This window comes from Electrona antarctica (genome assembly GCF_951216825.1).
Source record: "Electrona antarctica genome assembly, chromosome: 6".
NCBI lineage: Eukaryota > Metazoa > Chordata > Actinopteri > Myctophiformes > Myctophidae > Electrona > Electrona antarctica.
This window is the reverse complement of record NC_136811.1, coordinates 13,720,633-13,737,959: the sequence shown is the minus strand read 5'-3', so window position 1 is coordinate 13,737,959 and position 17,327 is coordinate 13,720,633. Positions and strand designations below refer to the sequence as shown.

At 40.8% G+C, this 17,327-nt stretch overlaps 1 protein-coding gene across 2 annotated transcripts; it reads left to right on the top strand.

Annotated features, from left to right (window-relative positions):
* Positions 1–4,333: 4,333 nt before the first annotated feature.
* m6pr (mannose-6-phosphate receptor (cation dependent)) lies at positions 4,334–15,975 on the top strand. 2 transcript variants are annotated; one of them, XM_079504850.1, is made up of 7 exons: positions 4,334–4,701; positions 8,271–8,443; positions 9,204–9,370; positions 10,081–10,190; positions 10,702–10,832; positions 11,496–11,622; positions 13,560–15,975. In XM_079504850.1, the coding sequence occupies exons 1-7, from the start codon at positions 4,696–4,698 to the stop codon at positions 13,683–13,685; spliced, it is 840 nt and encodes a 279-aa protein (XP_079360976.1). In that variant the 5' UTR covers positions 4,334–4,695; the 3' UTR covers positions 13,686–15,975. The 2 variants fall into 2 exon arrangements, with proteins under 2 accessions (XP_079360976.1, XP_079360975.1); XM_079504849.1 differs by having other exon boundaries at positions 8,268–8,443.
* Positions 15,976–17,327: the final 1,352 nt, after the last annotated feature.

The window sequence follows — 17,327 nt, the reverse complement described above, 5'->3', positions numbered from 1 at the left end:
TGGCTTTAAGAGCACCGTTAAGAGTAACATGATGGTAAACATTACATTCCAGGTCCCAGTATGAAGCCATTGGTTAGCTCTACTGAATCTAACAATAGTCTCTGGCACAATTAGTCATTGGAATAATGTTGTATATTTACTATTTACCCAGAGGGTCATTGAGTTAAGCTTTTGAGAATTCCTATTCTAGAGTGCAGCATTCATTCCTTAGGTTTAGGGTAAAGAGTTCAATTCCCATAAGGGAATTAACTCTGAGCTATAACTGGACCATACTAAAAATGAGCACAATAATGACACTGAAATTGCTCACTATTCCCATGTGTGTCATTTGTACTCATTTGGAATGATTTTCTTCCACTTGAGCAAGAGTCCACCAGAAATACTGTATTTTCTTCCACATGAGCAAGTCCACCAGATACAGCCACGTGGCTGTAACGCACATACTTACATGATTATGACTAAAATGGGAACCCTGTGAAAAATAACAGCTTTTATGATTGATAATTTTGGGAACTATGATATACAATTATGATATACTACAATTGCATTTTAAACTATTGTGCTATAGCCACAACTAGGTCAACTGCTGCCTTATTAAAAACTATGCTGGGTGTAGTCAAAATAAATCTTGCAAATAGGATAGCAAACAGGCTTCTCGTGAATTGTTGACCCAAGCTAATCTTGTCACACTATGTTAATTAACAATGGGTGGTTGAGACTTTGTGTTGGCCAAAGCAAAATTATCTCATCAAAAACACCTGAGAGGATCTTAATCACACACACTGTATGTACATTTGTCAGATATGTAGCCTATGTAATCTTTAAGAACAATGTCTGTTTTGCAATGTGATCAATGTGAGGCCTCAATGTACTCTTAACTGTACCGTGGTCCGTGACCCTTGCTGCTGCACAAGAATTTCCTGTAAAACATAACATTAAATGTAATTAAAAGCCGTGTGGAGACAAAAACAAAGAGAAGTCAACAGTAGGCATGTGTCTGTCTGTCTGTCTGTCCACACTGTGCCCTGATCATCACTCACCGGCCACACACGCTGGTGGTGACAACACACAGACGAGGGGTGGCGGCCTCTGGGTGCTCTGTTGATGTTACAAATAATATTGACTGGCTGTGACTCAGTCACTGAAAGCATTGTGGGGTCAAACCTTACGGTCAAACATGTGACTTTTATTAGAAAAAATGCTACAAATGGAGATGATAAAATGTATGTAACACAGAGGCAAATGTTATATTTATTTATAGGCTGTTTATAGACTGTTGTTGGTTAATCACCTTCTTGGTGAGCCTGTCAGTGTGATCCAGCAATAATCAATTTGGTTGGCACAAATTGCCACAACAGAATAGTGCAGCCTTACAGAAAGCACATTATACACTGCAGCATTATACTGTATAGGAAAAAACTTGAGTAAATGTTATTATCAGATTTGTTCCCTTGAGGATGTGATAAAATACTATGCATGGAAGCATACAGGATCCACAATACACGCCCTCTTGTCTAAAGTTTTGAGTTGCAACATTGTCATGTTTTATGCATGCATGTATGTATGTATTTTGTTTAGTTATTCTATTTATAGTGACTCATAGGAATAGACTACGTGACAACCAGGAATAGTCTGGTGACCACCGGAGAGACGGGTGGCAGCCGGAAATTAGACGGCACCCGGGAGCCGTATGGGTTGGCGCCCCAGCCTGTGTCTTCCGTGAGGAAGAAGCCCAACAAACCCACGGTGAGGCCTTTAGGAGGGCCATTCAAGCCTCAAGCGGAGCCTGCGGCACCACCAAGGGCAAGGTGGAGCCTGCGGAACTGTTGCGGCTCGAGAATCCACCATTCCTGAATAAAGTGCCTGGTGCTGGGAGTCTGGTGCAACGCACAGGGCCTGACCTGGTGAGAGCAGGAGTGGACCTGGTGAGACGTAGGAGGGGCCCGGACAGGAGTCAACCCACAGAGCCTAGTCCTTCCACGCGCCAGAATGGTACCTCCCAGTCCCGGCAGAGTAGTTCAGGAGGAACGGATTGTGTGGCCCTGGTTTTTCCCTAATGGGACTGATCGAGGGTAGCTACTGGGACGTAAGTCGGGACTTGATCACCCCGGCTGGGTCACCTGAGTGAGGGGTATGATGTTGGGAGACCCGAAACCCCGATGACCTTGGGATACATCACTGAGGATACGTCCCAGGTGCATCCATGTATGTATGTATTTTGTTTAGTTTTATGTTGCAGTGTATAAATGTGTTTTCTATATGGCTGCACTGTTGTGGTGGTGTGTGGCATTGTGCCAACCACATTGATTATTGCTGGATAACACAGACATAGCTGTGTTAATTGAGTGCACTGGCCCTCTCATCCACCTGGAAGGTGATTAACAACAGCCTTAGTATAAATATAATGTTCTATCTGTTTGATTCTGATGAAGATGTAATAATTGATTGCAGTCTGAGGCTGCAATTAACTGAATAAATAACTGTGCCAGACCAGTACATTGTCTTCTTTTTGTTACAGTACACGTCCTGCTCCCGAGACGCACCTTTTGGCCTTTCTGTTAATGTTATGGCTGGGTGGCACAAAGATAATCCTTTGTGTTCACATAAATTAAGATCTTTATAAACAAAATATTATTGTAGAGTTATAAGCTGCAATTACATAAATAACAGATAAGTAAAACCATCTAAATACAAAATGACCCCACAATATGTTGCTTTCCGGTCAGCCATCTCTTTGTGATCTGACTATAAACACAATAGATTTGAAATTTTGAAGAAAAAAACAAACTACAAAAAATTACATTACAGGGACTTGGATTTAATCCAGTTGTGGGGTTTCAAATGCCATGATATCAGCATTATTCACAGTTTTTGTATAGCGGAATTGCATATAGGCCTATAGGCCTACTGTAGCCATGGGGTACTGGTCTTCATGAAATAACATAATGCAATTTGTCATATTTGTGCCCCAAACCGCCCATTATTAAGTTACTCAGTTACTCTGCCTAGTACTCTTTTTCCTTAGTAGTAATAGTCGGCTCAAGTCAAGGGTGGGTGCGGGTAGGGTGGGTTACTTTGCGCCATTTGCATTTTTATAAGAATAAGTCTATACTAAAAACCTGTCCACAAATCCAAAACAAGTTTTGTCACACACAATGCATAATAGAAATGTCAGATTAAATACTTTTCTCATTTTATTTTCCAGCACTTAATTTGAAATATCACTGTCTCTCTCGGCGCCCAGGGGCCAACTGCCCTCTCTGAATTTAATGCTTTAAACTGTGAACAAATTATGCACTCATGAGTTCCACTTCCAAATGATACCTCAAGAAGACGGTGCAGACAAACAGTCTGAAAACACTTCTGGTCGTATATCTCTTCTTCAGACTCCACTTCTCCAGTCATTCCTCATTTTTGACACTACGGCTGTGAAGCATGTGTGAAAAGTTAAATGTGAAATGTAGTCCCATACCCTGGAAGGACAGGACCATTGATCTGTGATTGGCTGGTTGTCCTGTTGACTGTCCTGTTGACATCAGAGGAGTGGACGCAACAACAATCTAATAATAATAATAATAATAATAATAAGAAGAAGAAGAAGAAGAAGAAGAAGAAGAAGAAGAAGAAGAAGAAGAAGAAGAAGAAGAAGAAGAAGAAGAAGAAGAAGAAGAAGAAGAAGAAGAAGAAGAATTATTATTATTATTGTTAGTAGTATTAGCAACAACACAACAACAATCTCATAAACAATCTCATAATAATAGTAATAATAATAATAATAATAATAATTATTATTATTATTATCTGCAACATTTGCCTTTTTTGATCAAATTAACTTGATTGATTGATTGATTGAATACTTTATTTAAAGTTTGCAGAAAAAAGCACAGGAAAGTACAGTTCATGCTCTTCATGTTTTCTGTTGCTGAGTTCGTCGTGTTTATGAACATCAGTAGGGTCGGTCGGGTAGACCCAAGCTGCATGTTCCCTGGCAACGCAATTCCACTGACAATGTCATTGCCATGGGTTACAGATACACGTACAGTACAGTGCACACAGCACTTTAACAATATTAGATTACTCTGTGGACAGAAACAGATGTCACGTTTGTTTGTTTAGAGATAATAACACATTTCTTTGGAGGATGTTGAGTTGGTAATTCATTTTAATTAGTAAATTAGATTAAAAAGATGTCATTATTTTTAAGTTAAATTGCATGGCAATTGAAAAATGCAAATGTGTTGTAGGGCAGCCAGGCTCATATTAAAACAGCTGTAGCCCGTCCCTCCGGGCTATGGGATACATCCATAGGATCCATCCGTTCATTGGACGTCAGTCACGTGGGTTTGTGTGTGTGTTTAGTTTCACTTCCGCATTGAGTAACTGCCCTCCTAGCTGCAGCTGCTAACACACTGGATGCAATTATCTAAGGATAACTGTATTTTCATAATTGAGCGCAGCAGCCCACATTTATTGGAGATTTCACCAGAAATCGCTGCACTGTTGTATGTACATTATTACGGTAGGAGTCGCATTGGCCCTGTTCGTTGTCGCTAACATTGCTCTCACTCTCACTGGACTACAGCTAAAGTCAGCAGACAAGATAAGCTAACAGTTGTCAGGTGGTCCATCATCATCGAACTTCGTCCTGAATGCTGTTCTGTTATCTAAATAACATCCCTTCTTGTGTCTGGATTCATGAAGGTAGGGCCATTTACCCCGAATGTGACGTTATTCAAACTTTCGACCTATAAAAGCCTTTTAATTTATACTTTTAACATTGTTTTAACCTCTTTCCAACCTGGGCATGTCATTTCAAACATTTATTTTTCTAAAATAGTATATTCACAAGCTCACTAGTCTTCCCGCTGCTACCCCTTGTGAGCTTGTAGATCTTTTATTTTACCGCGCGACACCACTGTACCACGAAGTATAAGCGGAGCTTGTAGTTCTTTAAGCGCATAATATTTATTATCTTATAGTCGTCTAATAATTTGTATATGTTCATTGTGTGAGGAGGATTGGATATACAGTAGTGAAGATCTTCTCTGTGGCACACTCCTTTTATATACTCTATGGTGGCACACCGAATACAGCTGTGGTTTTCATGATGCTACTTCCAACTTCCTGCTTTAGTCTCGATTGTGTGCGTGACTTATTTTCATTGAGCCATTATATATTTATTTTTATCATTACCTAAAATCAATACGTTTTTAATGATTGTTTTCCATTTGTTCACACCACACCACACACACACACACACACACACACACACACACACACACTTGGATGAAGACTATCATAGATGTATTTTACCGACTTTTAGTCTGACAGTGACTTTTACTTTCGTATATGCAAATGTCTTTCTCCTTCCGCCTTAGAAAAAAGGTATACAGTCTGAAAAGATGGTTAGGTTATATATATATATATATATATATATATATATATATATATATATATATATATATAAATAAAGAGATAATATGGAAGAGACTGAGGGCAGAGAGGAGCAAGGACAAGCAACACAGATCCAGAATTTAACCAGGGATGTTATTAGGATTAAGTGTATCCAGTCAAACATGGTTATCAAAAGGTGCACAGCACACTGGTCCTTGTGAGGTGCCAGTCAACGGAATTGATCTAGCCCCCCGAACCCACCTCACCCCTGCCCACTTCGACAGGCTGGAATGGCTTAGGGTCGACGACAGAGTACAGCATCTTGCAATGGGTCTGGTCCACAAGATTCGATACACCACCAAGATACCCATGTACCTGTCTAGATACTTCCTTAATGTTAACGAAGTCCACACCCACAACACCAGAGGGAGTGCAACGAACCATGTACAACCCAGATTCGGCACAAACAAGGGACTAAATTCTTTTCGCTCCTATGCCACCAAAATGTGGAACGCCCTACCAACTGTCATTAAGACATGCGAATCCCTTGACTCCTTCAAAACCGCTCTCAAAGGGCACCTACGGATGGCTGCAATTCGAAACTGGCCCCCGTAAAATCTGAATCCCCCCCCCGCCCCCCCCCCCTTCTTTCCCCTCACTGTATATATTTCTTTTCCCTTTTTACCTCCTTTTTGATGAATTCCTGTTCTGTCTATAGAAGTGTCTATTTGTACGTCTCTAAATGTTTTGATGATTTGAACATGGTGGACCCTGTTGGAAACAAGTGTAATGCTTAATTGGGTCGTCCACTCACAGTTAACAGCCTTTGTATTGAGTTTGTGCTTGAAATGTACTGTAATTCTGCAAACTGTTAATAAATTCTTCAATCAATCAATCAATCAAATAAACACTTGTAATAAAACGGTTTAGCCGCACACTCGTAGCTGCCAATGCCACATTTTTATTGTGGACACTGAGACAAGACCAACAGACAGAAAAAGCTGCCTGCTTCGGGGCAAACTGCTTTCTAGTTTCTACCCCGAAGGCAGTTTTTCTGTCCGAAATGTTGGTCTTGTCTCCGTGTCCACAATAACAAATTGGCACTGCTACAAACCTTTTTTTTTTATTACAACTATCCAGTCAGCCATCATTACAGCACACTGCTCATTTTCAATATGTTTTTTTTTATCATGGTTGTTTTCAAGACTTTGCTGCATTTGCATCTAAAGTCACCTTAACAAAACTAAGTGGTTACACCTTTTCACTATATTTGATATTTTATTAATTGTTTCGAATTTCGGCGATTTTCGTCTATAATGTCATGCCCAAAATCAGGACACCAGGATAAAAGTGGTTAACCTCATCTATAAATAAAGTCTGGAGCTATCTGGTTAACAAGCTAAAAGCAATTGGTTTTGATAGCACATCAGTGAGCTGAATGCAATCCTACCTGGAGGGGAGAGAGCAGATGGTGGAGGTGAACGGAATACTGTCCCCCCCTCCCAGTGAGCTGTGGTGTTCCACAAGGAAGCATACTAGGGCCTTTACTGTTCCAAATATATGTAAACGACATGACATCAGCTTGTGACTGCAACTCGCAGATGACTCAGCACTGCTGGTCTCGGACAGGAACAAACTGCAGGTTGAAAAGGCCCTCAGCTCCGAACTCTGTAGAATCTGCACCTGGCTCGCTGACAACAAACTATCTTTACACCTGGGAAAAACTGAATCCATTCTCTTTGGATCAAATCGTAATCTCAGCAAGGCAGATGGCTTCTTGGTTAGAGTGGGACGTGGGTGACAATATTATCACACGAAAAGATGAAATTGCCTACCTAGGTTCCATCCTGGAGGCTTTCCGGTGATAAAATGGCCACCAACGTATTCAAAAAAGTCAACCGAAGAACAAGATTCTCCTCACTGGTCGACAAAAACACCCTAACAGGAGCCCTCGTACAAGATTTCTTCAACTATGCATGCACCTCTTGGTACCACAGCACCTCAAAGGCCCTTAAAACAAGGCTCCAGACTTCCCAAAACAAACTGGTCAGGCTACTACCTGGCCTCACTCCCCGAACCCACCTCACCCCTGCCCACTTTGACAGGCTGGAATCATGGCTTAGGGTTGACAACAGAGTACAGCATCTTGCAATGGGTCTGGTCCACAAGATTCGATACACCACCAAGATACCCATGTACCTGTCTAAATACTTCCTTTAATGTCAACAAAGTCCACAACACCAGAGGGAGCTCAACAAACCATGTGCAACCCAGATTTGGCACAAACAAGGGACGAAATTAATTTCGCTCCTATGCCACCAAAATGTGGAACGCCCTACCAACGGTCATTAAGACATGCAAATCCCTTCACTCCTTCAAAACCGCTCTCAAAGGTCACCTACGGATGGCTGCAATTCAAAACTGGCCCCCGTAAAATGAATGAATCCCCCACCCACCCCTTTTCCCCCTCACTGTATATGTTTTCTTTTCCCTTTTTACCTCCTTTATGATGATGATTTCCTGTTTTTTGGCTATATAGAAGTGTATATTTGTATGTCTATAAATGTTATGATGAATTGAACAAGGTGGACCCTTTTATACAAGTGTAATGCTTTCTTGGGTCGTCCACTCACAGCTAACAGTTTTTTGTATTGAGTTGTGCTTGAAATGTACTCTAATTCTGCAAACTGTTAATAAATACTTCAATCAATCAATTTGCTGTTGTCCCCGTGACCGACTCCGCATAAGCGGTTGAAGATGGATGGATGGATGGATGGACGCAATAAATGGGGATAGTTGTAAATGTGTCTGACTGTACTGTAGGATTATAAATAACTTTTTTATGTGTTCCTCATTTTACTAACATTCTTTAGCAGGCATCATACAGACCCAGCAGAATGGCTTCACTGCTGCTGATCCTGGCAGTTCATGTGGTGCTGTTGAGCTGTGGAGGACATGCCACCGACGTCACCAGCAACTGCAAACTGTCTGTTGAAACTCCGTCAGAACGCAAAGTCCTCAGTCGGCTGGAGCCACTTACCAATCGGAAGTAAGAACCTGATTCGCTGTTCTGGCCTGTTTGATATCCAGGAACTTATCCACTTAAAGGGGAATTCCATACTAGAAGGTTTTCTTACCTTTTATTTGTAGTTGTTACGTCCCCACCAAAGAGGTCCAGGTGTTATTTTGTGCTTTTTATTGTTTTGTGTTTTTATTGGCTATTTCCCCTACCATAAGCCCTCAATGGGGGTTGGGTTTTTGTGCTAATTCATTTATTTCCATCGAAATAAGTAGTAAAGTGCGCCGCTTGGGATACTATTTACATTATGAAGAGAGGATATATACAATTTATTTTTGAGCAATAGAAATAAGCGAATTAGTACAACGCCCCATTCCATTCAATGCAATTCAATTGAGGGCTTATGGTAGGGGAAATAGCCAATAATGCGCTTTTGCACAAAATAACACCTGGACCTCTTTGGTGGGAACGTAACGACTACAAATAAAGGTAAGAAAGCCTTCTAGTATGGAATTCTCCTTTAAGCCCCTATATACTTCTATTACTTCACACAACGAATAGCAAATTATGCCTTTTATTGATAGATTTACAGTAGGTTGACATGAAACGAGAGAGAGAGATGGGGGGTGACACGATCAAAGGTCGCCGGGATCGGCAGTCGAACCCGCGACACACTATCAGGCTGGATTATCGACCTAGGTGCCCACTGCCCAGACAGCTATGCCAGCCGCCCGGGCCTGGCGATATGGATTTTTAACCTATTAAACAGCCCTGGTTTTCTGGTTGACAGCTTCACCGTAGAAAAGACGGATGCTTCCAAAGAGAGCTACACCTACACACTGCAGATATGTGGTGATGCAGGGGGCGTCCTGGGAGCTGGGGTTATTCAGGTGGACAACAACAAGAAGAAGTCAACCATAGTTGGCTTGTATAACTCAACACAGGCCATTGGCGGAAGTAAGTATTTGCCTTTTGCCAAATGATCAAATTCTGATTTACGTCATTGTCATTTGACGTTCCTTTTATGTTTTATAACGTTCTCTGACCTTAAAGGGTAGTCCACGCACCAATGTGAAGGTGCAACTCCTTGCAACAACCTCCTTGCGGTCTGATTAGGCCAGACCGCACCAATGCCACTAGTTGCAACTATCCCCAATGGCAGTTGCATTGGTGCGGTCTCGCCCGCACCAATGCAACTAGTCGTAAGTCCTTCCAACAAAATAGTTTTAAAGCCAGTCCACACCGATGCAACTCGTTGAAACTGCCATTGGGGATAATGCCTCCAAGTAGTAGGTGCATGTTGCAAGGAGTTACAGTGGTGTGGTCGTGTGGACTGGCCTTAAAACGGTTTTGTTGCACAGAGTTGCGACTAGTTGCATTGGTGTGGAGTGGACTGGCCTTTTAAATGTAAAACATGTTATAGAGCCCTAAAATATCTACATCTGGTTCAGTTCATTGAGCAGTTAAACTATCTTGAAACAACTTCAAAGTTGTTTTTCCATCCGCTGAATGACACACAGAGTACACTGAGCTCAAGGCATGCCATTGCATTCCATCCCTTTCTCAGGAGAAAACCTCCAGAGTGGAGCAGCCGTTTCATTTTCAAACCGAATTCAGCTTGTTCCTTCTTTTGGCCATTATCTCTGACACTCTGCTGCCCCCTGCAGGTGACTGGGTGATGCTGATCTACAAAAACGGTGAGAAATACGGTGAACACTGTAACAAAGAGCTGAGGAAAGCCATTATTATGATCTCTTGCGACAGGAATGCGAACCCGGTAAGACATTTGGCAGGTTAGACCCACTAAGATTTGTGTGTGTGATGTCAGAAGACACATTGAGGTTCTCTCGCCTCTTTTTCTTGAAACTATCCTCTTTAAAAGCTATGACTGGATGTTACTTGCATGTCATTTCTCCCTCACCCCACCTCTCCATACCCATCTCCATTGATGCTTTCCATTTTGTGTTTATTTGATATTCACTGTAGCCTTTTATTTTTTACTTTTACTATGTTTATCTTGGTTTTACAAAGCACTTTGGGACCCTTTTTCTTAAAACAAAATCAAGTTTGTTAGTATCCTATCCCTCTCCACTCCATCTCCATCCCCTCTCTCACTAGCGCTAATTTGTCCTCTTTGTACCCCCACCCCTCCGAGTCCTACCATCCTTTTATGTCTCTCAAACCTTTCTGTCTTGTCTCTCGTTCTCTCTCTTGTTGTCTCATTCTCTCACTCTATCTTCCTCCCTCTCTCTTGCTCTTTCTCATTGTCTCTCTCTCTCTTTCCCCAGGGACCGTTGGAGGTCGTACTAGAGGACAGGGATAGGCAACAGGACTGTTTCTACCTGTTTGAGGTGGACTCGAGTGCTGTATGTCCAGCTGTGGAGTCACATCTCGGCGCCGGTTCCATTCTACTCATAATGTGCGTAATGGCTCTCAGTTAAAACAATATCCATTAGCAGCCCCTCTCTACACACACTTATGTTTGAATAGACCCCCCAGGAGTCGGCGATCGCAGAAATTGCTGCAGATTTCAAGGCACGGTGCCAAAAACAAGCAGCACGACTGAGAACTGTTGTAGATATCGTCGTGGTCTGGACACAAACGGTAGCTTTAGGCTGTTTTTTAATGTCCTATCAAGCCGCGGAATCAAGGATTGTTCTCCCCAGAATCAAGATTGTTCTCTGCAGAATCCTGGTGGGACTATTTGAAGTCCATCAGTTGCACGGTAATCGAGATATGCAAGGGACACGGACAAATGGACATGCATGCAGAGATTTTTTGAGTTTATTGGCAATAGAGAAGTGTGGTATAGAATAGTCCCACTCTGTTTCTGTTACAGATTTATCCAGATTTATTCTGAATTGGCGTCAACGACACTACAGAGGTCTACAGTGTACTGTACACCATCATGCCTTTCTTCCAAAACTCCCATTTAGGCCTTTAACATTTTACTCCTTGTCTTGTCTTGTCTTGTCTGCATTTTTCTAGAATGACCTTTGCACTTGGCTCTGGATGGGAGTGTTGGCTAAATGTCTAAAACATAATATGCAAACGATAACTCGACATGATTTGTATCTTTCAGCGGAGTCTGTGTCATTGCTGTGTATCTCATCGGAGGATTCCTCTACCAGCGGTTGGTGGTCGGAGCCAAAGGGATGGAGCAGTTCCCAAACTACACCTTCTGGGCGGAGGTCGGCAACCTGTCAGCGGTGAGGCTTTAGCCTGATTTAAACCTAGGTTTGCGCCATGTCATGTGCCGAAAATGGCAGATAAATGTATTATTAGATTACGGAGAGAGGAAACATGAAGAGGGACAAGGAGTGACACGCAGCAAGGGTCTTCGGCTCTGGAATCAAACATGCAACTTGCTGTCAGGCTGCTTTTGAGCCTATGGCCCTCATTTATCAATGGAGTGTAAATTCTGCCTTAACTTCGAGCATGGGTTTTGGTGTACGCCCACGTCAACGTGGCATTTATCAAGTGTCCTAAATAGCCGATCCTTGCATCAATTTGGCCGGAGCTTTGATAAATGTCACGGGTGAAACCGAGAGCGTCATTTAAATAACACGCCCTTAAAATATTCACGAAACGCCCCGATTTTGCGTCATGAATAACCGGAATACCACCAAACAACGTATAGAGTTATATAATAGGACGGAAAGTCAATATAAAAAGAGTGTCCCCGACCCCCGCTCGCCTCCCTGCCTGGTTCTTTTGGGTGTAAATCGCGTTGATAAATGATGGCCTATATGTGGTATGTGCCTTAAACGCTAGGCCAGCAGTGCACAGGGAGAGAGAGCTTTTCTTTCTTTTCAAAATCTTTTTATTCAGGTTTTTTTTTCAAGTATTAAACAGACATATAAAATATACAAATAAAACTCAATCCCCTATCCCACCCTCCCCCCACCCACAATCCCAAGGATAGTCGGAAAAACAGTCTGGAGGAAATAACATGTTTTTTTTGTGCTGGTTCGTTAAGTACAATCAGGGTTTTGTGCAATAACAGCTGCAACTAAGGGTGTACTGTGCAATATATGTCGTGAAATAGGGATCTGTGCAATAACATGAAGTACGGTTATGTGTGTTTTTGTTGTATTAGCTTTATAGTTTTTGTTATAGCCAGTTTATGATGCACTGATTGGTTGGCACTTTTAATTTCGTTGTACTTGTTGCAATGACAAATAAAGATCTATCTATCTATCTATCTATAAAATAAATATATATATATACACGCATACACAAAATACATGCATACATAATTACAAAAATTTAAAATATAATAAAATAAAATGCAGATTTTTCATAGCAGAGCAGATTTTGCTTCCGCTGTGGTTTGTCGTTGGCCGAGGCATAGGCACGGCACACTATGCAGTTTGTGTGTTGTGGTAGAATGTCATAAACGGGCCCCAGGTCTTGTAAAACTTTTTTCAGAGCCGGCAATTGAAAACCTTAACATCTCCAACTCGAGACAGGACATTATATCACAAAGCCACTGACGGAGCACGGGCGGGGCAGCATCCTTCCATTTGAGCAGAATGGCACGCCTAGCGAGCAACAAGGCGGAGAGAGAGCTTTTAATAGTAAAAAGAGAAAAATGACATGAAATGACGATCCGTGATAAACTGCTACCTACACCAGCTTTCACAATCTATACCTCGGGATGTAGATTCCCAAGTGCATGACTCCACTTGGATGGATTTAGCACAATCCGTATATAAATATGACGCTGTCAAACATGTTGTAGGCTATTTTTAACCCACTCAATCCGGGGAAAGCATCCGTGTCATTTTAGGTTTTAGTGTGTTGGCTATTCAAAAATAGAAGATCTACAAGCTTGCAGCGCAGCATCTGCTATTCATGAACATCTTCAGTGATAACTACTGATTTAGAAGCCATTTGTAGAATTTCCCTCAGCTCTTAATTTGCCAGCACTTCTCATAATGACTTATACCGGTTCAGCTGGTTCACATAAAATCAAACCGGTTTAACCTCATGCACTGACCGGGTAAACCAGAAATCCACCCAACTCTACCAAAAGGCTTCTCTTACAACAAAAATTACAACATGCAGTATTTGTAGTGTAACAGACTAAGCCATTCCACTTTTCATTCCTAAAGTAACATTGTCCTCCCTGGTTCTCGCACAGGATGGGTGTGACTTTGTGTGCCGGTCGCGGAGTCGAGAGGATGCACCGGCCTACAGGAGTGCACCTAGTACAGAGCCCCTGGACGAGGGGCCAGAGGAAAGGGATGACCACCTACTACCCATGTGATCTGGGTGCCCCCCCCCCTCCCTCCAGAAGTGGGGGAGAGAGAGAGAGAGAGAGAGAGAGAGAGTTTTGCACTGTGTGATGCTGTTTTCAGCCCAAGTCCCAGATTCGATGAAGTTGCCACTAGACACCGGCCTACGGTCAGTTCTTCCCTACTGGTTTAGGTCTGGACCTGTCGACACATGCATAGCCTAGACCGGTGCCTAAAGGCAACTTCTGTGCTGAATTGTTACTGCCCAGGACATGTTGATGAATTCTCTGACCCCACCTCCCTCCACCCGTCCAGCGCTTAAACTGTAATTCAGTGATATAACTCCATGGCGATGGATTCGTCCTAAATTACAAAGTGAACACACACAAGTGACTTTTCTGGCACAAAAGAGAGACGTAGTGATGGACACCACCTTGCAGTACACAGACAGACATTTTGAAACACCGGTACTTCCGTTGAATCATATTGTGTAATACGGATGTCTTCCCAGTTTGACTTAATGTAACGAAAGTGTGCATTAACTAAGCAATTGCAGACAGTGCAACACTCAACCTTTACAATGGCCATATTTCAATGTATTGACCTGTAGAAAAGTACTGTTAAGTGAACAATAATACTTCTAAAGTACTATGTCATGAAAAGCCATTGAATTTTGTCTATCATGCTTCACTCCGAGTCTACATTCAATACTTGACTTAATGCAGAGGCCAGTGCATTGATATGAGGTCATTTTGTAAAGGTTGTACTTTTATTGTGACTGTAATTTCAGCCTTACTACAATAGTGGCATACCATAACATAATTATTTTAACCATAGTTGGTTAATTAGTACCTTTATCAGAAACGTACATGCATACACCATTTTCAAGAAGGGTTGGGGTTCAAAAATGTCCACTACCTAGCAGGACAATGTGTCTTAAGAAGTTGAAGTAGTTAGTAGTTTTCCTCCCTTTTATGTCACTCATGTGATGTATGCTTAATGCACAGTGACACATTCATACATAGTCTGTGCATCTGTTCAGGTGATCTCAATGAATGCTGCGTACGTATATACTCTGTGTCTTGTATGTAGTTGTATTTTAGTAAACGGAATACACAAACGTTACCAAATCACAGACATTCATAACCTCTCACGCACTATCCGTAAAAGAGTTATACTTAGTTGTGGGTGTCGTGCCACGGAAATGGCAGATCTCCAAGCTCACAATGTGTTGCGGTGCAATGCGTTGAGCTTGTACATATGCTGTTTCTTTTTTCTTTATTTTCTTTTTTATAAATCGGGCTATTATAATAAAAAAAACATGGGTAAAACCCTGATCTGTATATCTGTCCTTAACACTGATGAATATAGTAATGATATTACTGACCCAGATAACGGGTGCACTGCTAGGTGTGCGTGCGCGCACCATGCTTAGCGTAGGATAGGGTACGATTTGGACTGAGCTCTGACCAAAAGTAGGTGACAATCTTATCTGCTATTTGTTGAGGATTGTAGAGAGTTGTGGAAAGTAGTTTGTTTTCCATATGCCTCTTAAATTGACCCTTGCCTTGGTTGGGCTGCACGATTGGCCAGATTTACAATAAAGGTGGCCATTCTGCTCTTAGGTCATACTTGGGGGAAACTCCATCTTGGCTAATGTGTGAATCTGGTGATCAATTGAATTAATGTTAATCCTGGTTATATTTGATCACAATACATTTTCACAAGTGCATATGAATTATTTTGAGCACAAAGGTTTTTAGTACACTCTTTGTGCATTATATAAACATTGATGGTTAAATTGCAGTGGGCATTCTAAATTAACATGTTGCCAAAATGCATTGAGGAAACTAAAGTAATTTATAAAGATAAATTGTGCAGCCCTAAACCACATGGTAAGAATATGCTTTGACGCTGACCTCAATGTTAAGTTATACGTTATTATTAATGCTGTGATTTCTTAGGAATAAGTAAGCTTTTTGGACAGTAACATCTGTAACCTTACTAAGATTATATTACAACATTTTTGGTTTGTTTACTGGCTCTTTATTTGCTTATTTGTGGTATATTTTAAATGTTGGCATTTCTATGGTCAGTTCAAATAATATGACAAACTGCACTTGTTACACCCAGATCTTGCTGCTGGTTTTTACAATGTAAAATGGAGTAAGAAAGCAGCTCTCAATAGGTGTGTTTGACCCGACAGCCTGCCTGTGTGAGATGGATTTCTGTTTTGTTTTTTCTTGTTTGTTTTTGCTATTTGTTGTTTCAAGAAGTCAAAGAGATTGTTTTCTGGCTTTTGCATTAAAGAATTGAATGAAATTATTGTCGCTATATGTATATATACTGTATAGCTTATTTACTGAAAAGCTCCTATGGCATTCCAGGACATTAAATAAATGATAAGTGTTTTATTAATGATTACACTTAAATATGTACACCGTAGCCTTCAGTCCATTTCCTTTTTAATATATTCAATATTGCCATACAACTGTTGGTTAAAAAAAAAAGATTTTGAAGGAGCCAAAAATTGATAGATAACTTTATTGATCCTGCAGGGGAAATATACCGTACTAAGCAGAGCAAGAAACACAGTTTGATTGATTGATTGAAAATTGTATTAACAGTTTGCAGAATTACAGTACATTTCAAGCACAAACTCAATACAAAGGCTGTTAACTGTGTGGACGACCCAATTAAGCATTACACTTGTTTACAACAGGGTCCACCATGTTCAATTCATCAAAACATTTAGAGACGTACAAATAGACACTTCTATATAGACAAAGAACAGTACAGGAATTCATCATAATGGAGGTAAAAAGGGAAAAGAAACATATACAGTGCGGTGAAACCTAAGATACAAGGATCAAACCACTCTTCCTGCTATAGGACACTGGGCTCCAGGGACCATAAACATGACATGATACTCTGCCCTACAAAGACAAACCGTTCAGTTTTTTGTATGTTCTAAATAGAACCTGGAAGATGTATCGGCATTTATTCTACTTTTTTGGCAACCTTGATATCAGCATTTATACAGCCGATCACTTTCAATCTGGGGTGGGTTGATCAGCACATGATGGTGTTGCAGGGGTGGCATCTCATCATTTATGTACAGAACTGGATTTGAAATTAAATGTATTTACATTGTTTAGATTACAATCAGTAAAGCATACACAGAGTTATTATAGAATGCAAGGAGATTAACCTAATAGAATATTTTGAAATGTATTTCGTTTTTCAGTTGGTGTTAGTTTAGTTTTAGTTTTATGACCTCATAAGCAATTTTATCTTTAGGAATTGAGTTTTGTTTTTAATTAATCTTAGTTTTAGATCTTCAGGTATTAATGAGGAAAGCCTTGATATAGAATTTAGAATTTAGGCATTTAATCCAGAATGACTTACATTTAGCAAGAACAAAAGCATGGGAATACATCACATATATAAAAAGCATTTATCAAGAAACATGCGTAAGCTAAGAACGTAGCTAGAACATATCTATATAATGACACTGTACATATAAACTATACATATATACTATACTATGCTGTACATATATACTATGAAGTGCTATGACTACATACAATGCAATTATTGTGCTGTCTACATAACATGCTATAAGTCTGTATCAAATGCTATCTAAGTCTAAAAAGTGCTGTCTAATATTGATA

What these genes read in the sequence shown, in the direction of transcription:
- m6pr (XM_079504849.1), top strand. An exon ending in GAGCCACTTACCAATCGGAA is followed by an intron (nt 8,444 to 9,203) that starts GTAAGAACCTGA and finishes TCTGGTTGACAG; the next exon opens with CTTCACCGTAGAAAAGACGG. An exon ending in GGTTCCATTCTACTCATAAT is followed by an intron (nt 10,833 to 11,495) that starts GTGCGTAATGGC and finishes TGTATCTTTCAG; the next exon opens with CGGAGTCTGTGTCATTGCTG.